Source organism: Perca fluviatilis, chromosome 16 (genome assembly GCF_010015445.1).
Source record: "Perca fluviatilis chromosome 16, GENO_Pfluv_1.0, whole genome shotgun sequence".
NCBI classification, from domain to species: domain Eukaryota; kingdom Metazoa; phylum Chordata; class Actinopteri; order Perciformes; family Percidae; genus Perca; species Perca fluviatilis.
This window is the reverse complement of record NC_053127.1, coordinates 30,047,396-30,068,004: the sequence shown is the minus strand read 5'-3', so window position 1 is coordinate 30,068,004 and position 20,609 is coordinate 30,047,396. Positions and strand designations below refer to the sequence as shown.

General features: G+C 41.7%; 1 protein-coding gene across 3 annotated transcripts in view; it reads right to left on the bottom strand.

The window, feature by feature from the left end:
• uvrag (UV radiation resistance associated gene) overlaps nucleotides 1–20,609 on the bottom strand; it is a 102,358-nt gene that overhangs the window by 45,686 nt on the left and 36,063 nt on the right. For all 3 annotated transcript variants that reach the window (XR_005636422.1, XM_039777481.1, XM_039777482.1), the window contains 4 exons: nucleotides 17,429–17,513; nucleotides 13,395–13,482; nucleotides 12,352–12,412; nucleotides 8,836–9,001 (listed from right to left, as the gene is read on the bottom strand). Coding sequence is in view for 2 of the 3 variants with exons in the window: in XM_039777481.1 (XP_039633415.1) it covers nucleotides 8,836–9,001; nucleotides 12,352–12,412; nucleotides 13,395–13,482; nucleotides 17,429–17,513 (400 nt within the window). In the remaining variant the exon portion in view is untranslated. The remainder of the gene's footprint in view (nucleotides 1–8,835; nucleotides 9,002–12,351; nucleotides 12,413–13,394; nucleotides 13,483–17,428; nucleotides 17,514–20,609) is intronic.

The following is a 20,609-nucleotide window of genomic DNA, read 5'->3' as shown; positions in this document are numbered from 1 at the left end:
CTCTCCAGCTCCCCTCTGTGGCAGCTCTGTTGACGGGCCATGTCCGTGAAACACACAGCAAAGTGAATATGACAGGCACCATAATCAACACGCCCACTCACTTTAGCATCCATTTAAAAGACTGATTACTGAAACATGAAATCTGCTTTCATTTAGCTAATATTCAACTCTGTGTGCACTGGACAAAAAGATGAAAAAGAAATGACAGTGAGCCGCCCCCGCCGCTCATAAAAAATTGCCCGTCTCTTTCCTTCTCATCTACCCTTCAGAGCAATCTCACCACAGGACCGTTAACGTGCGAGCGCTGGCCCTGTGTGTAGACACAAAAATATGTAATTAATAAGTGCGGAGCCCTGACACCGTAAAAAGACAAAAGCTGCATCTCTATGGAAAGTCCCGTCTTTATGGGAGAGAATATGTGCGCCCCAGCCTGCCAGCTCTTTAACCACAGGGTCTAGACATAGACAACTTTAAAATATAAAAGGAAGGACTCTCGTTAAAAGGAGGAAACAACCAATAAACATATAGCTACAATGATGAGATGAAGTATAGGAAGTTCTTCGCTCTTTCTTCCTGTCCATTTCTGTTTGTTTATAAAAAAAAAAAAAATGCGTGCCCTTTCTTTTATTCCTGTTGAGGGATCTTTTAATAGCAGACTGACTTACACTTCTTTCATCTTTGAGTGATCTACCACCACCAGTGTCTACACGGTCTCCCTGGACTGCACCCCGGAGGCCTCCTAGCAGGTGTCAGCAGCTCATGGCGTCTTTTATACCCTCCAGACGGTTAAATGGCAACATTTGTAGGGCTCTTTGTGCAAAGAGAATAGGTGAGGCTACTATTGCCCAAAGACTCTAGTTAAAGCTTTGTATATGCATTCTGCATTGTACATACAGCCTGTTTAAAACTGACACTGGTTTCTGGAGACAGAACCAAAATGGAGTCCAACTGAGCTCTGTTTTTTTTTTTTTAGGTAAAATGGCCATCTTCTCTACATTCAGTCCTGTTACAAGCCGTCTAAGGCCACAAGGTCAGTGGGGGCTCCTTGTGAAAACTATGGAGAGCAAGTACACGCAAGCACCTTATAGTATATTGGACTCTTTTCTCTTCCCTCTTGGGTCCATTGTATTAAACGTAGGAGTGTTTTAGGAGGACGCAGCTATGCAGGTGGGTGGTCGTGCTTAGCTTTACCGTGGTTCAGGGGAAGACTCCTAGTGACTGGCTGACCTGCTGTAATATATACACAGGCTGAGGCCTCCACATGTGTCGGCTTGCCTGTTTAGACATCCTAATTAATACTCCAAATGTGCAAAACAACAGTTCTGGCTCACATGTTGGAGACGAGGCTTGGCCAGTATGTACACCCTTGTTTTAACGGTGGGAGGGGCAGGGGATGCTTGTAAGTTTCACGATGTCTTTAATGTGCAATTTCAAACGGCATGGGACCATAAATCATCTGGGCCTGCTTTTTAAAAAAACACCTGCCTTGCAACTGTCACGGCGCTAATGGCAGCGGTTACTATATAAATCACAGTGGGCTGTAATTTTCAATATCTGAGAAATGATTACGCTGAGCATCTGTCAGTGTATGCTATTTTAATAGCCGCTGCTGCACTTAGGACCCCTGTGTAACCGTTTCGCCATCTCGGTCTCTGCCGTTAAGGCGTCTCCTGAGTGATGTGGCGGTTGCTCGCTCTGTCATACTGGGTTTTCATCACAGCTCTTAAGAATATCCAGGGGTCTGCTGACCCCCAGCTCCCAACCCCTGCACTCTCATTTTCTTCCCCTTTTCCCTTTGTTTGTTTCCATTGTTTTAATCACAAGCAGAGACGGAAAAGAGAAGCTGAATATGACCAGAATCCTACATAGTATTCACTCGCCAAAAACTTAAGCCAGAGCAGACCAGCACTCCATCCAAAACGCAACTTTAAAAAAAAATAAAAACACATGCTATCTGACCTGAAATCAAAAAATTATAACACTGATTGAGCATTAATATTCTGACCTCATGGCGGTTTCTGGTCAACACCAATTTTCATGATCATAGCCGGACTAACAAGAGTCTACAGACATGCGAGCACCTCTGTGGGACCGTACTTTAACACAGCAGTGCTTTGAGCTAAATGATACCATAGACATGCTCACAATGTTAACATGCTGATGCTAAGCTCATAAAATATACTCACAAAAGTGAGTAGGGTTCATCCTCTTGGTGATAAGAATGTCTGTACAACATTCTGTTCCAATCCATCTAATAGTTGTTGAAATATTTGCACAAAGGGGTGGACGGACCAACAGACATTTTAGCATGGCTAAAAAGAGAGCAAGAGTTTACAGTATATAAAGACAGGACCGTTACAGGTACATTGATTGTTTCCCCTCAATCTCTGACCAAAAATACATTATTAGAGTTCTTAGCTGGCTGGGTTATCCCCTTCAAGCTACAGCATCCTCCAGAAAGCCAGATGCTTCTTGTTATCTTTTTAATGATGTACGAACAAAGACTTCTCCAATGGGCTGCACAACAGCAGGGCTCCAAGATGAAGGGCTGCTTATTCAACTAACCTGTCAACCTAAAAGAAGTCCTCGACTTCTTTAGAGCTATTATAAACATAGCATTCCTGCCATTGTCCTTGAGTGATTTGGTAGAAAACCTCAGAAGACAAGTAAACATTCAGTCCGGTCTCAGGGTGCCTTTGTAGTTGACATAAACACTTAAATAATGACCAATTGGTTGGAATTTGATTTAAACTATCTGGATCCCAAGTGGATCACCTCCTTCATTCTTTCTATGAAGAACACAGTAACCATGCAACTGACCCACTAGCAAACATATCATACTCCTTAATAATGATTCATTCTATAATGCCAGACAATGTGCAGTCTACAACCAAGTAGAACATCATACAATTCTCATTTTAATACGGATAACACATTAAAATTGCACAACAACTATAAAGATCTTGAATTCCAGCTGAAGCTGAAATCTGTATTTAAAGTGACAATCTGTACTGTAGGACAGAGTGTGGGGAAACAATAAAGATGACACATTGAAAGAACGTGAATGCTGATCAGGTGCAAAAAAATGAAATTCCATAGACTGTACAATATTGGCTTAATACCAGAAATGCCTGGATGGATATCTTAAAACCCCTGGTAAAATCACATCTACTGTATCTGCATCGTTATAAAAGATAGAAAGGGTCTAATCATGTCATTTGGGTTAACTATAGATACGTCATCAGGGATTGCCAAACTTGACTTTTGTGTGTGTGTGTGTGTGTGTGTGTGTGTGTGTGTGTGTGTGTGTGTGTGTGTGTGTGTGTGTGTGTGTGTGTGTGTGTGTGTGTGTGTGTGTGTGTGTTTGTGTACTCCTTCCTATACTAGGAGTCCTTCAGCAGGTTGTTTAACGCGCCATGCAGCCTCACAGTTCTTTTCCCCCGTCAATGCTGTGCAGGACAGGGTAGTTTGGGTGCAGTTCCCCTCACCTCCTGTGCACATGGTCCATGTTAAGAGACATGAAACCCCTGAAGCCCCGGAACAATAACCCCTTTTCTGGAGCTCGCAGGTTCCTCTCGTCTTAAGCTGGCCTCCCTCCCCTGGCATTCACATTTGCTACCTCCACCGAGTTTATTTTGTGTTTAAACCAACAGTGATGTGTAAATCCCACTGACAAGCTTTTTTCCCTTTAGCTGTGATAAAGAACAAAAATAAAAACTGATTTGCCTCAATTCTTTGGGCAAAGGACTATAGGAGGCAGTGCTTGCTTTTTAATGGCTGGGCTCTGGTCTCAATCAGACACTGGACATCTGGATCACATCTCCCTAGTTCTCCACCATGCAATCAGAAACACTGGAACTGGGCTCTCCACAGGACAAAATGTGGGCGCAACATGTCGTTAGAGTCCACTGATTTCAGAGATCATACACAGAGTGTCAAACAGACCAGTCATATTCCACACCTTACTTTCAAACATTCTTACAGGGCCAGTTTGACACTCTGGAGGGTAACACAGTTCAGATCAACACATGCCTTATCCTGTGGAAAAATATCTGACTATATGAAATAAGGCAGCAATTACTCTACCCAGCAGGTGGAAAGGAATAAAGTGATATTAGCCAAACACAAAAGGTGAAATATATTCATATTCTTCACACCACACTGAAGGTCCAAATCAATGAACAGGTTAGGCCTGACTATACCCAGGGCTCTGAGAAATAAACATGAGCGTAATCTGGATCCACACTTGGTTGGGCAGTAGAGCCACAGAAAGGGGATGCTGAGACTTTAAGGATGTATGGAGGCATCTAAACATAGCACCAAGATTCATCACATTGCAAAAGTAGGGTTAGGACAATTACCATTTAACAGGGGGCCTACAGTGCCACTAAAACATTAGGTTCCTATGTGCACACCATTATAACTGACTGACTGCTTGCTAATCCTACCACGCTCTGAGAAACTGATCCCATGCCACCTCACTTATCACCACTGGCTGCCTCTTTCCGACACTTTAATCACCCCTTTTTTGTACACTTTTGGAGCTCGGCTAGTTGCTTTCCGTCTCCCCACACATAATTTTGCTATGTGTCTGCAGCCCGCCGGGACCTCAGGGGTCATAAACATGTGGAGGGGGGGTGAAAGCTTGCTGGAGCGTTTGGCCCCACTCAGGGACACCTAAGGGCAATGCTGGATTGTGGTGTCTGTTCCAACAGCCACACAGCCTACAAGTTTATTTTTTGTTGCCAGACCTGCTGTAAATATCCTGCATGGTAGGACTGGAAATGTGTAAAAGGGACTCCCAGTGAGCCTCTTCAGCTGTTGTCATGACATAATCACCCACACAGAGAGATGGCCGCTCAATCACTGGGTTGTCTGATAATGTCTCTCTTTTTCTCACACACTTTCTCCCAGCTGTTTGTCTTCTTAAGTACGACACATGTGGATGTGAAAGTGTCCGTGCTGATTTACACATCACTCCCATGTGCCTCGGCCGAGGACAAGCAGTCACTTGTTTTGTAATGGGAGAGTACAGCACAAATAAATAAAAAAAGGTTTTTATTTAATAAATGGCATTTTTCAAAGGACTTCTTTTATTTATTTCATTATTTTCTTCTTTTATTTATTTTACTCACTTTTTTTATTCCCGTTTCTTTGATTCAAATGAATGGGGCGTGGTTTTCTCACAGACTCAGATCAGACCAAGGCGACCAGCTAGTAGCCTGGCATCGCCAGCATATCACTATCTGCCACAGCATATAAAACACGAGGCAGAGGGACCACAGCTGGCCAATAGCTACCACCTCCCGTTCATTTGAATATGCGAAAAGAAAGTGAAATAAATGTGGCATTATGAAATAAAAGTACCCTGAAATAAATAAATAAAAGTAGTCCTTAAAAACATTTTTTTTATTGAACTATGTTGACTCATTATTAGATTTTTGTATTTACATTTATTGCCTCATATATTTATTTCCAGATTTATATCATAGCCATATTTATTTATGTACTTATTTAATACTGACCTAAATGGAGTTCCGTAGCCCATTTCATAATGATCTGATTTAACATCTCCATGTGGCCTGCATGTCTCTTCCTACCAATTTAAATCATTTACTATAATGAGCCTACTCCAGGTTTCAAATGACCCCAACTCGTTCCTTTTCAGCCACCTGAAAAACACAGCCGACTGCTCAGCACAAAACAGAGGCCCCCCAAGGGCCCCCCCCAAGGTGCCCATATTTGTTCAGATTCCCAGTAATAAACACTAGCATAAAATGTGTGAATATTCTTTACATAAAAACAACAATAAAGGACTGAAAAATTCTGCCGATATCAACCAGGCTCTGCGCAGCAAAAGCAAATTGTGTTCATAATGTAAGAGCTGACGAGTGCGAGCATGACTCTGGACTTCCATCTTTATTCTCCTCTCCCGCTGGCATTGAACCTACCCAGGCTACTAACTCTAACACTGATGGGGCAATCATGTTCACTAACACCCATGGCTTTTGGTAACATTGCTGATTATAGCATAATCTTCTTCATCACACTTGAATGTGTGGAATGTCAATATGCATGTAGGGTACATACCTAAGTAAGCGTGCAATTTATCATAACAGAGCAGTTTTTTTTTGACTCTGACATGATGCATAGTTACAGGACCATAACATATACAAAATAATAATTTCATTATATTGGCCCTCATTATAATTACAGTGCCTGTACAATTAATGAGAAGCAACCCTGACAAAGCCCTAGGTGCGGTTAGATTCTCTCTTTATCATTTGCTTCTCTCTATGTCAACATAATATTTGCGATTACGAATAGTTCTTGATTTAAAAAAAAAAAAGAAGAAGATATAATGGTCTGTTGTGAAGACAGGAAGCACAGTGGTTACAGCCCTAGGGTGTGTCAGAGACGCTGGCACTGAGATGGGCACTGTGATTTACATTCCCGGCAGAGCTTCATTATAGATTATCTGAACACCTGAGTAAGTTGTAAAATAAGGGGAACTTGTTACCATGGGCAAAACATAACAGCTTAACAGGAAAGCACCCCCTGTAAAAGCTATGCAGGTATGTAGCGGAACTAGGGAGAGATGGGCTTTTTTTTGTTTTTCTTTTTTTGCTAAAACGAATATATGTATTGAAATGTATCTGCAATGTAGCAGGCCTTATCTGAATTCTTCATATTGTCAAATCCAAATCCAGAAGCCAAGCCCCAGTGAAAATGCTCTATTGCAGGCTGCTGTATGGGTGTGCGTGTGTGTGTGTGTATTAATGACAAACCTTGAGTGTGGCAAATGCAGTCAAAGACAATTCAACCACAAAAACAGTAAGAAAATGTGAGCGTTTTCTAAAAAGGAAAATAATTGGTTCAATTATTCGCTATTTATGGCCTGACTATTAAGTTACAGAAGCTGGAGGTTTCCACATCACATGTGTCACAGCACAATAACACTAGAGAGAAGAGAAAGCAACTGCTTACACCAAATGTGGAAAATGAGACAAAGAATGCAAAAGCACTGGCCCTCACACACTCCTGTTGAGGATGCATTGATTAATGAACGTAACATTCTGAAGTACTGAGAGACATAGTAGAACGTTTTAATCTGATCACACCACCTGAAAATGCACTATATTTGTTTTCTGTTACGTATTAAAATAAACGCACATTAGAGGCCCAATAATATTTGATCTAATCCAATCTAATTTAATGACTTTTCAAGGACTTTCCAGGCCAAATTCACTCAACTTCAAGGACCCAATTCCATACAGATACATGGTACCACCCCGTAATAAATATCCAAATTTATGATCTGTTGAAAACCTAAAAATAGGGCCTCAAAGAGAATAACCGTATAACAAGGCTGGCGATTTATTGACTACCAGATCCTTCCAGTCTTGGTCTTTGAAATCTGGCAGCACGGAGTTATTTGATGTGGCTCTTATGGTTTGATGGATTACTAAAAGTGTGATAAACGTGGTGGAAATAAAAGAACAGTGTGATGATTAAGCAGTGATTATGTACTTTCTTGTTAACAGTGTCAAAAATGTAACAACGGTTAAACGCTTTTTTTTTTTTAAATCTCGGCTGTTGCAGTTGGAAATGAGCACCAGCTGAGATGTCTGATTAACGCTCCTTTTATCTCGCAGCCGTTCTTTTCCACGGAGCATTTGAATAAACAAGCAGTGGACTTCTCTGTGAGCACAATGAGATCTTTTTAACAGATAACAAAAGACAACTACGCAAATGTTCCAAATGGTCGATAATATGAAGAAATGCAGTGAAAAATTATCTAGCAGAGATGCATTTACAAGAACATTATTATTAGATTATTCAGTATTTAATTATGGGAATTCTACAAAACTACTGAGCGAACATCGGACCAATTTTAGCTTCAATAAGATTTGGTGTTTGTCTACAAAAGAGCTATCACTGCTGCCAAAACCGTCAGGTGAAGCAATTCTCCACAATAATTTTGTTTACATGAGATGTGGTGGGGAACAGTTTTTTAGTTTTTTGTTAAACAAATGCTCCATCGATTAATGTCTTTATTGGAATTCAAAATGAACTTCAGGATTGTATAAAAGAGTGGTCAGACTGCTATAGATATCACGTTAAGCTGCATGTGCTGGGCAAGACCTGACCTTCTACCAAACATTTCCTTGTCCGTTTCCTTTTTCTTTGTGCATTTGTTTACCAACTAGTCTATATCCACGACATTCCACTTCTGTTGATGTCCGTTACCTTCGTCTTCCTTTGTGTTGGCGTTCTAACCTCCGGTGGATTTGTGAGGACTATGGTTAACTGCTCCTCAGATCTCTGCAGGGTAAATCCAGACAGCTAGCTGGACCATCCGTCCAATCTGAGTTTTCTGTCGCACGACTAAAACAACTTTTGAACGTACACGTGTTCCACCAAAACAAGTTCCTTCCCGAGGCTATTTTGCAGCGGCACCGTGGCTCCGTCCAGCGCTTAGCACCGCCCAAGACGATTGTGATTGGTTTAAAGAAATGTCAATAAACCAGAGCAGGTTTTTCTCCCATCCTGGAATGCTGTGTGGACTAGCCAGACAATGCGAGACTATTTACCAATGGAAGTGTTGTTGACCCCATGTCCTCATGACATATCTGAATGTTGATTTCAAAGTGATTTCACTTCAAGAAAGTAAAGAGCAATCTGAGAATTTAGAACAACCTATTTTTACAGAAGACAACACTGTACACCAGGATGTGTGATACGTGCATTTGTGATGAAAGAGATGCATGTTAAGATGAGATGTTCCCCAATCGTTTTGTTGGTGTTTCCATGTGAAGAATTGAGCCTACTTACTCTCGCTCCTTCTCAGTGAGTCTGTCAGTGATGGTGTCCTTGATGGAGGAGCGTGAACCCTTGTGGATCACCGGATACCGAAGAGGGATCTGCAGGAAGCACGAGATCATCAGGACCAGGTGCGACGTGTAACCCAGGGCGACTGCCACGCTCCCATCATCCTTAGCTGCAGGACACAAAGTAGAAAAAGGAGTCCCAGTAATCACACATTAGACAAGCGATGTTAAGCAGAGCAACAATGGTGTACTTGTTATTCCATCAGTGGACTTTTTAAGGTTATTGACATCACACCAAAAGCCTCTAAGAGTATAATCCAATGCAAATTCAATTCTAAACAAATTTTTTTTTTTCCACCAAGAATTCCAAAGCAGACAACAATGTCTGTTTTGTTTGGACTTTCACTTTAATTACATGGAGAGAAAGAAAAAAATGGTGTTTACATACGCCATGTCCACATCTTGTGAATCCAAACAAAAATGTATAAACATCAAACCAAAGATAGTTTGTGTCCACGGGAAGAAGAGCACTTGCATTCATGTGGGATAGTGTTTTTGAAAAGCGATACAAAATGTGGCACAGCAAACATAGTGCCAGTAAAACATTGGCTGCAGTGGGATACCCAATTTATCACAGATTAGTGCTGGAGAGGCAAAAGCATCACGTATAACTTATCCCCGCTGAGCCCAAATATCTTTTAGGCCGGAAAACTGGATGCCTTTGTGAACATTTCTGACAGCAAAGCATCTCGCTTTAAGTAGGAGGGATGGTTTCAAGACAACACACTAAGTGGTTTCACATTGTCAAAAGAGCAGCAGGACACTGCTTGAGGCAAACACTTCGTATCACCGTGGTTTCTATCTTAATGAAATAATAGACTATGGCAATAGTAAGTGGTATACTCCTTGGCTCGTGCAGTGTCTTTTAACACAGAAAGCCTGCGTTACGCCATCACTTTTCAGTTCCCAGTACAACAGCTTCCTGGCCTCTGGTTCTTTTGGGTGATGCTACACACTAACAGTCACAACAGGAATATCAGGTCAACTAAAGGACACCTTAGGGTGCAAGTGGAGACTGCTGAAATCTTGTCGTGCTGAGCTGACAAGGAAAAGCTTAGTTACATGTAAAAGACTGGAGAGCCTGAGCACAGTGCCACTCTGTTCCACTTTGACCCCCAGTAGGATTAGGACTCCAACGGACCGTGACCCTGGTCTCTAAAGTGGGATATCCTCCCCCGTAGGCCTTCTTGAACTGACCTCAGTACCCATCCAGACAGTTCTGGACTTGATGGAGCAGACCTCACACAAATGCGAGCAGGGGTGAGCAATGGGGTAAAATGGAGAGTTAAAGGCATGCTTCTCTTTCCTCTTATTTAGGGCTGGGTAGCGCCACGGATTTCCTGAATCGATTTGATTCCGGTCCACGAGGTGGATTTGGGATATTTCGGTTGCGATACTAATTTGGAATTGTTACAAGCTCCACACACTACAGCAGTCAACATACTAAAGTGCAACTTTACAGACTCTACAGTGAGTTTTAAGTGACATTTCATTCAGATATCTTGAGGTGAGAGTCCAAGGGACCCCTTTTAAAATGTCAATTTTTTTTGCTCGCCAAAAAGTAGTCTAACTTTGAAGCGTTTAAAAAAAAGAAACCTTTACCGACAAGCTAGCATGGACATAGCTGGTACCAATATGGATTTCTTAGGTCTTATAGTTTCATGATACAGACAGAGATCCATTCTGGATTTTATGAAATGATATTGGATCATTCAAATGAAAATCGATTTTAAACAGAATTTTTTTTTTTTTTTTTATACCCAGCCCTACTCTCTTTCCTTTGCAAGATGTCTAATGGTCACAGCGGTTATGTTAGAGGGGGAATGTGAATGGCTACCTGGATTGCATAACAGCTCTTCTCTACATTCCGCACACCACAAGCCACCTGACAAGGAGGGCAAAGGCAGTTAGCAGTAAATGCGTTAGGATGTTCTCTGTTAGGCCTTCTATCTTCTGCCACGGCACATGCTCAGTTGTTTACTCACTGCTAGGTGTCCACCTATGCAGGACTGGGAGGCAGAAGCAGACACAGGCCTCCACCTTATGGGAACAAGTGATTGCTGCAAACACAAATGGGCTGGCTGTCACTACGGCGCACTTCACCGTGCTCCTAAAAGATGTTAACAGGTGGCGTGTGACAGCAGGGAGCGGAGGAGATTGGGAGAGGTATTTTTGAATTATGGGTTCAGAGGCCTGCTGGGTCTCACCAGCTGTGAGGAAGGGGAGCTGGAGAATGTTGAGCGGACAGTGGACGAGTGTGTTCTCGGGATTAGACGAGCGCTGCGGACCAAAGCTAACCGTTCATCTGAGCCATTGAGAGGTCGTAAAGTCATCCAGTTTCCCTCGCTGTGACAGCAAACCCCATTTATCACGACACATACAGTACAGCGTGACCCTTACTCTAACCTACCACACGGACACGATAACAAGTGCTTTGTGGCTGAAACTGCATGCTGACAAAACTCTTCTGCGGCGCCTAATACTGTGTCTTTGATATTAAACCGTGTGGTTGTCTCACTGGGGTGGTGAGACCAGTTACGTAAGCATCTTTTGAAAAGACTCCATAAGACAGGGGTAGACCTAACAACTCCTCCATCAGCATCCAACAACACATCAGAAAGGCTAAGTTTTCAAAAAAAACTGAAGAATGCAAACCCAACCTAGTTCCGTGTGTGTGTGTGTCTCCAAACTTTTTCTAGATTCCAAGAGTCCAAATCCTTTCTTCTTCCTCATCTTCCATTTTATTTATTTTTTAGCTAGATCAGTAAGTGAGGTCTTTCTGCCTCCACTTTGTAGACACTATGCATTACAGAAAAACTTTTTAATTTAAATTGTATTAATTAATTCGATCAGTTTTTTTTACTGCGTGGACGAGAGGAGAAAGGAGAAGAATAATACAAACAAACAAAAAAAACTTGATAAAAACACACCCAGGAAGCTTTGTGCGTGCATGCTTGTTAATTAGAATCTAAAGACTGTCTTTGCTGCCGGAAAGTGATTACATATGTGCTCAATCATTGCCAACTCATCTCACAAACAGTACGTGAGGCAAGGCATGTTGCTATATGGGATTGTGTCATTATTGTATAAAACTAGCCAGAGTTTAGAGCAATGCCAACCTTTCCCAGCTAGTAAAACGACAGATGATACAATTATGTCATTATATCTTTTATGTATTAAAATGACATACCGGTAATTATAAAATTATGTCATTTAGGCACGTTAAAGACTGTAATACCTTAGCACAGTTATGCCTAACTGCCATGTACAGCAGCCAAAGTTATGATATCATACATACTGCATCTATGAGATCATGAGAACTTTTAATTGGCTTCTATTCACCAAACATTTACATATAACCACGACAATAAAGCAAAGGCAAAACATTTGTTCAACATGCCCTGCCACAGCTCTTCATGCTGTAACCAAGAAACACACAAACAGGCGCATAATAAATTACCTTGAAAATCTTCAGAGTTTGGCAGCTTCACTCCGCAGATGACATAATCAGACTGATTAGCCTGTGGATAAAATAAAAAACAGGTTTCGTGTTAAAGACAATGATCAGACACAAACGGACCCAGACAAGAGGAAACCCTGTGTGGGACCAAACACCACCTTTGCCACTGGCAGAGGCACTTGCTTTAAATCATTCTATCATTGTGCAGTAGTGTCAGCATTTAAAGTGCCCATATTATGAAAAATGAAAATCACTTTTTCTGGGATCTGGTTATTTTGTGTCTCTGCTGCTTCCACACGCATACAAACTTGGGAAAAAAAACATCCATGCTGTTCTGAGTGAAATACGGTTTCTGAATGTGTCCTGCCTTTAGTCTCCGGGTGAGTTGGTCAAAATCAGCAGGGTTTTCTACGTCACTAGCCGAAACAAGCCATGCTAGCGGTTAGCCCCCTAGCTCTCAATGGCAAAACACTGCTACAACACACACAAATTCACCATAATCTACAAAGTTTAGAAGAAGTCTCCTGGCTAATCCTGCCTTGTACTGACCGAAGTTAGAGAAACAGCTAGCTAGCTCATGTAATCCTTACCTAGCTACTGCGCATGTGCGACTGACTACAAAGATGTTACAGAAGTGAGATGTCTCACTCTGTAGCTAAAACAGAGACCTGACACAGGGTGAAAAGAGGAGCTGCAGCAATGTGCAGTACAACAAAAATATGGTGTTTTTTGATAATTAAACCATGTAAACCTATTCTGGTACAACCTCTAAATACAATTATGAACCTGAAAATGAGCATAATATGAGCACTTTAAAGTGTTTAGTTTCTATGCCAAAATGTTTTAGAAAACAGAGTGACTAATATTTATCAGCGAGGCACGTTAAACAGATAGGTGATGACTGAGCATTACTTTTTGAACTGTGGCACACAGAACTAGCTGCACCATTTCTGCCTTGCTTCTGTAACCAGAGAATTCGGTGCAGTTGCCTTGTCAACAATGTGTTGTGCAGCAATTGTACTGCACCATCAGGTTGAACTCACCACATCAATGGGGTAGATGTAGGAAAGCTCAGAGAGGAGCTGGCGGCAGCGGAAGGTGAGCTGGGCGTTGGACTTGAGGAACTGCTCTCTGGGGACACAAAACCAGACACAAGGACGACACAGTGAGTAACCGGGAGGCAGGAGGAGACACAAGCTGTAGTTACGAGTGGAGGACACTGGAAGATGTAAGGCAAAGGAAGGACTAGAGAAAAAGCAGAGATGAGATCGTAGGGGAAGTATTGTAGTTGGAAGTGATGGGAGGAAGTGGAAATGAGCGGTAGAAATCATCCAGGCTAGTTACTGCTCCCCAGGGACCCACTGTGAGGCATTAATGAAAAGAACGTCGGCAAAAGTTACAAAAACGTGGGAAAAAGGGACAAAAATGCCAGGTGAAGCGACAAAAACTACATAGGCCACAATGTAGTGTGGACCTAAATTGATATGCAGGACGGATCAAAATCGGCGAGGGTCCGGATATGGCCCGCGGGCCTTGAGTTTGACACACGTATTAAGGCAGTGGTTCTCAAATGGGGGTATGTGTACCCCAAGGGGTACTTTGGAGGACTGCAGGGGGTACGTGAGCACGTAAGTAAGTTTTTGTTGCTGTTTTTTAAGTTTGTCACAAGTTTTTGTTGCATTTTGTCACTATTTTCGACCAGTTCTTGCCTTCCTTCCTTCCTTTTTCTACCGTCTTCTTTTTTTCTCCAAGTTTGTCGAAGTTTTTGTCGCTTTTTTCAAAAAACTATTCGGCCTTTTTCAAGATTTTTGTCACTTTTTTCGAAGTTTGTTTTTAATACTATTTTCCACCTATTCTTGCCTTTTTAGTTTTTATGTTGTTTTTTAAGTTGTTGTTGCCTTTTTCCATCAGCATTTAAATGTTTTTCAGTTCCACGGCTGTTTGGTAAATCTATCGCTGGTCACGGGGTACTTAGCTTAAAAACACAATTCAAATGGGGTAAGTTATTGAAAAAAGTTTGAGAACCACTGCATTAAGGTAATTAAAGTTGGTGAACATATAAACGATTCCTGACGAACAGAGAGGAGAATTTATCATGGATCATACCATCATAGAGATATAATGAAATACCTAATCATTTCAGAGAAAATAATACATTGGCCTTATTTCCCCTGTGCCGAATTTTAAGAAAAACTTTACAATTCCAGGGTATTCCAGATATTGAATGACTAGTAGAAGCCCTATGTGCTGAATTACAATCCAAGGATTCCTGTACATGTAAATTGAATGATGTTGAAGCCGTTTGAAACATTGTAGACGTGCAAAAAAACAAATGCCCTGTTAGAGGTCTCTTCCACATCCAACAGTAATATAATATCACTGAGGGAACCTATGCCGTGAGTGCAGGAGATTTAGAAGCTAGCTGTAAAGGTTGCTTTAGAAAGAAAGAAAATAATTATTAGTATCATTATATGGATAAGGAGAATGTATATGCACAATGGACTAGTTATTGAGTTGTGAAACCCATTCCAAATGTTAAACATCTATTACATCTCTGAAGCTAAAAAAAAAAAAAAAAAAAAAACACCTTGCATTTAAAAGAGTAAATATAACAAGAGTTGGACTGGATGTATGCACGGCTATTCCTGTGACTGCTTATGTCTGAGTAACAGAAGATTGGCTGCTTTGTATGAATGGTGTGAGTCTCCTCTACAATATAACACCCCTACTTGTGGGTAATAGCCCATCATTTCATGCAGATGAAAGGGGATTTGAGGGGGTAAATGGCTATTGAACGTGATGCACCCTCCCATCCATGCTTCTCGCATTACACTTGAATTTCCCATTTGGCTTTGCCTGTGGTAAGCAGTCTCTTATCATTTCCCTTTCCCTGTGTGCGGCTGCTTTATGAAAGAGACAGATTGGCGTGTAATGGTCGTTTGAACCTGAAATCCCTTAATTGTCCAGCAGGACCTTCCCTCATCTGATTGGTTAAGCCCAAGGTGCAAGCCCTTCACAAACCGCTTTCCCAAAACATACAAACTGCCCCCCCCCCCCATCATACAGGGATGGTAGTATTCAGCTGTTAAACATAATCAAACATATGACATGCTGGTGTCAGACCAGTACTCAGTATCGGCTGATACTCAAGTTCAGGTACTGGAATCGGTATTGGGAAGCAAGGAATGGTATCGGACCATCTCTAGTTTGTGTTTATCTGCATGTTAACTGACATGAGCAAGCAAACACACACAACCTGGCATGTGATCAACAGCGAGGGAATAATTATTCATATCTTTACTTAAAGGTGCTTTAAGCGATATCACGCGTTTTTTAGGCTACAACATTTTTTGTCACATACAGCAAACATCTCCTCACTATCCGCCAGCTGCCTGTCCCCTGAACACACTGTAAAAAAAACAGTCTCTGTAGACAGCCCAGGCTCCACAAACGGCAACAAAAACAAACAGTGTTCCAGCCAATAACAGACAAGGAGGAGTTGGGGGTTGGGGAGGAGGAGGGAGGGGCGAGCTAGTCTTGTTTTGTTTGAAAATACTTTGAACATCAACAAGAAGTAACGTTACCCAACATCGCTTAGAGCACCTTTAAGTAAAAGTACCGATACAACAATCTAAAAATACTTAATCAGAAGTAAAAGTCTGCTTCCAAAATCCATCGGAGATATTTTGCTGATTTAAATCCAGCTCTGTGTCATCTTTGTGTGGGTAGTGTGTGCAGATGAACAGCATTTGGCTTTCCTTTTGTGGTGCTGTTGCACGGAGCTCCCCGCGGAGCAGAGCAGCCGATGTCTGCCGAGCTACGCCAGATGAACCGCAACGGAGTGGAGCTCGTTTAACTACTTGCATGCTGCTTAATACAGTTAGGTAGTTTAGTCCAGTGGGTCCCAGTCTAGGGGTCAGGCCCTGTCAATAGGCGTATGACATCAATAGGGGGGGGGGGTCGAGAGATGGTTAATGAGGTAGGAAAAAGGAAAAACAAAGTTTTGGTACCTAAATTTGTATTCATTCTTCTGAGTTTTCTCCAATTTTGTTTTGTTATTTTGTAATGGAATATTGAATAATGTAACCACTTCACATTTCACATGCCAAAAGGTTGGTAACCACTGGTTTAAACACTGCATTTCATTAGCATGTTAAATCATGTTATTTAACATCTTTGTACAAACTACAACATTTCCCTCTGAAATGTATTGGAATAGAAGTTTAAAGTAGCATAATGGAAATACGTAAAGAACATCAAAATTGTACGATAAAAATTACTCAAGTATTTAGTTCCTTTCAACCACTGGTGACCAAAGAGGAGTGGGTTTAACACCTCAAGTAGACCACTGTGTTCTAGAAAGGGCAAATTAAGTCTTTTTAGGTTTTCAAAAAGCAAAGATACTATAACTACCTGATGCATTTCAGCCTCACTTTAGTGAGATAAGCTGTTCAACAGCAGCCGTGTAACATTAAACAGGAATGTGGAAAGGCTGAAAAAAAAAAAGTGTGCATTCTGAGCATAACTTTTCCCCTGGTTAAAAGTTTAAAAAAAGAAGTTAAATAAAAAGAGAAATTTCCATGAAAAAACAGCCACGACAGAGATATTTCCAAAGAATGGATGTTAGGCAGATGTACAAGTGTCGGTGTTAATTTCCTGTATGCTGGGTCTCTTGGCCCCTGCTGGCCTTCCTGGGGCTCTGGTTTACCCTCTGTGACTGCCAGGTACTTCTCAGACAAACAAAGCTGTATCCAGGGTCGGCACCCGCCGAACATGTCTCCCCGTAGGCCAAAGCAAACACAGGCCGATAGGGCTTTTTAGCACAATGTGCAAACTCTTCGGTGAGCACACACAAATAGGCAGCGCCAGCCACAAAAAAATAAATAAAATAAAAACATCGCCTTGTTTTGACAGAGCAAGGTGGGAGGCAGGGAGTAGGGTGTAGTCCCATCACAATTCAATACGATTGAGCAACACATTGGGGCTCTGGGTAATGTCTGACGAGGAAAAATGCATTGGAAAAAGTGTGTTTTCTATGCAGACACAAAGCAATAGATAATAACAGGGTCACACATACCTCTTGGCAGTGCATTCCTTCTGCAGCTTGGTTAAGGATTCTTTCTCCTCCTTCAGACCCTCGTGCTGGGCGGAGAACGCTTCCTCTGACAGAAAAATAAAAAAGAAAGAGTAAATTATTGTGTGTGTGTGTGTGTGTGTGTGTGTGTGTGTGTGTGTGTGTGTGTGTGTGTGTGTGTGTGTGTGTGTGTGTGTGTGTGTGTGTGTGTATGTGTGTGTGTGTGTGTGTGTGTGTGTGCAGCCAGGTGGGCCTGTGTTTGGTTGGCTGTTACACTTAAGCAAGATCAAACAGTTCTTTTGATCAGGCCAAAACCATTTCCTTTTCACACCACATAAAACCATACAACATATGTATGCAAATTACAGGATTTGTCAGACTCTGTAAATACAGAGCTAGGCAAATAAACACAATCTGACAGATGAGATTCAGTGATGGTACAGCTTGTGGAAGCTGTGTAACTGCAGTGTTGGCAAGCTCACAATATCTCGGTGTAGCATAAAACCAGAAAGAAGCAGAAGTATAATTTAGGGGTGGGACAGAATATCTCTCTAATCTGTGTTCATACAGCCTCACATATGATGGGATGGCAGGCAAATGCAACAGAAACATATGATGCCCATTGTAAGTAACAAGGTATAGGACAACGCAGCGATTCAGAATAACCAAACGACATGTTTGCTACATTTTTTTCTCCTGCATTTTCTCCCACGCTCCAGAATAAACAGAATAAAGCGTATTTAGTCTTCTATATTTGTTTGGAGCCTTGTGATAATTATTAAAACATTTGGATTAAGAACTCAAGGGGCCTCACAGGGTTGTGAGACTGACCATCAGGTGCAACAGCTAAACGACCTCGGCTGCTGTATCAGGCCATGGAAGTGACGAGAGAGCAGAGACACAAAACAAAAGCTCTTTGTGCCAAAAATCACATATGCTTTATGCTCAGACTATGAATATAAACATCAGTAATGAGGTTTCTCCCCAAGGTGGCTGGCCTCCTCCTCCTCCTCCTCAATAAATCCAAGATATTCTGCAATTCTTCAGTGTTTCCCCTTACATATCTTGACCAAGCACCCACTCATTTCCATTGAAGGGGACATATCAGGAAAAACTCACCTTGTCCGTGCGTGTGCACATAGATTTGGGGTATCTGGAGTGCCTACCAACCCACACACCATGGAATAAGACAACCCAGGCAGTTTTTTGTTGCCTAGACCTTTGCAAAGGTGCGCCATATTTTTCTCAGGCTTGTAAACATGTTGAAGTACAAACACAAAATACAAGTATGAACCTGAAAATTAGCAGGATATGTCTCATTTAACAATCAGACAACATTACTACAGGTACAGTGCTGCTCATGAGTATAGGGACCCATGCTAAAGTTGAGGAAAAAGAGGAATATAAAAAAAAAAAAACATCTTCTGGAAATTGATCTTAATTAAAAATTTTTTTGAAAAATCCACCCTTTGAGAACACTAATTTTCTGTCATCATAAGTGAGTACACCCCTATGTTAAATTCCCATATAGGCAGGCAGATTTTTATTATTAAAGGCCAGTTATTTCATGGATCCAGGATACTATGCATCCTGATAAAGTTCCCTTGGCCTTTGGAATTAAAATAGCCCCCCCATATCATCACCATACCTAGAGATTGGCAATGGGGTACTTTCCATAAAATCATCTCTCAATGCAAATCAAACCAGCTATTAGGCTAACTGAAATAAAACCATGCCAATCTCTAGGTAAAGAAAAGCAAGAAAAAAAAAGGCACAACCTTTTTTGGAAATGTGATTGTTTATCAATCAAGTCTGCAATCCACCCTCCGTCAATTGGGTCAAATGACAGCAGCTGGCAGACAAGTGAGTTGTCGCATTTAAGATTAATCAAATCCCATTTGTAATCAGATGGATCACAGCAGCGGCTTTTTTTTTTTTAATCACATACTTCCACTCACATCCAAGCAGCTCAAACTGACAGCATGAGGGTAGAAGAAGAGATACCTTGACGGAGACGGAGAAAATAAAGGTACTCAGAGGTATCTCTATCAGATTAGCAAAGACAGATAGACATGGATCATACAGGCCATCCATCTGTTGTGAGGGAGGACATGAAAACATTTTTTAACACTCCACTGCGTGGGCCTGTATTGCACTCTTGCTTTCATGTAATGCCCAGCTCTGCCCAATCTGTTCCATCCATCTTCTCCATCCTTTCATCCCTCTAACCTGTTCCAGTTGGTATCACGGCATGGACACACAAACTACAGTAAATACCACGGCAGCCACGTACAGAGCTCACTTTAGGTTTCTGATTTTGGACATTGTACAGTCAGGTCCATCTGGCAGCCGACGGCAGGCTTTGAGGGATTCTCAAGGAAATAAATCTGCAAAATAGGCAACCCCTCTGGCGGTTTAAGGGTTTTGTTCGCACTGGCCTGACCTTAGTCTTTGTGTAAGCATTGTAGTGTTCTGAGTGAGGTGTTCCTGAGGACTTTAAAAGTGACACTGCGATCGATCAGTGTTACTCTCAATGACACGCAACATCAGCGTAACGCACAGAGGCTCCGAGTGGGTTCATCACACAAACAGCGCCAACACTAAACTGATTTAAAAGGAACACGCCGACTTTTTGGGACTTTGTCTTATTCACCGTCTCCCCCAGAGTTAGAGGAGTCCATACATACCCTTCTCATCTCCGTGTGTGTCGTAACTCTCGCAATTTTGGCTTCCACGATCAAATTTGCGTGATCGAGCGATATTTAAAATGCGTCATTCGTCCGGTAGATACCGGGCACCACATGCTCCGGTAACGTGAACAGAAAACTGCATTACCTGCATCTTTCACGGCAAACGTGCATGTGTGGAAAGCGGTCGCACAACAGCTGAAATGGCATACTCCTTCACAGTATCCTTCAATAAAGGAAGAGGAATGTAGCACAATATGGACGTAAAAGCAGTTATAATTAGCCTATGTGACAATAAAATTTGTTTTGGTTCAAATCAACAAATAATCGTGATAATTAATCGTGATCTCAATATTGATCATATAATCGTGATTATCATTTTGGCCATAATCGTGCAGCCCTAGTAACCGGTTCCATCTAGCCTACTGCTCCCAATAAGTGACAAAATAACGCCAACATTTCCCCATTTACATGTTGTGATTTGTGTAGTCACAGCG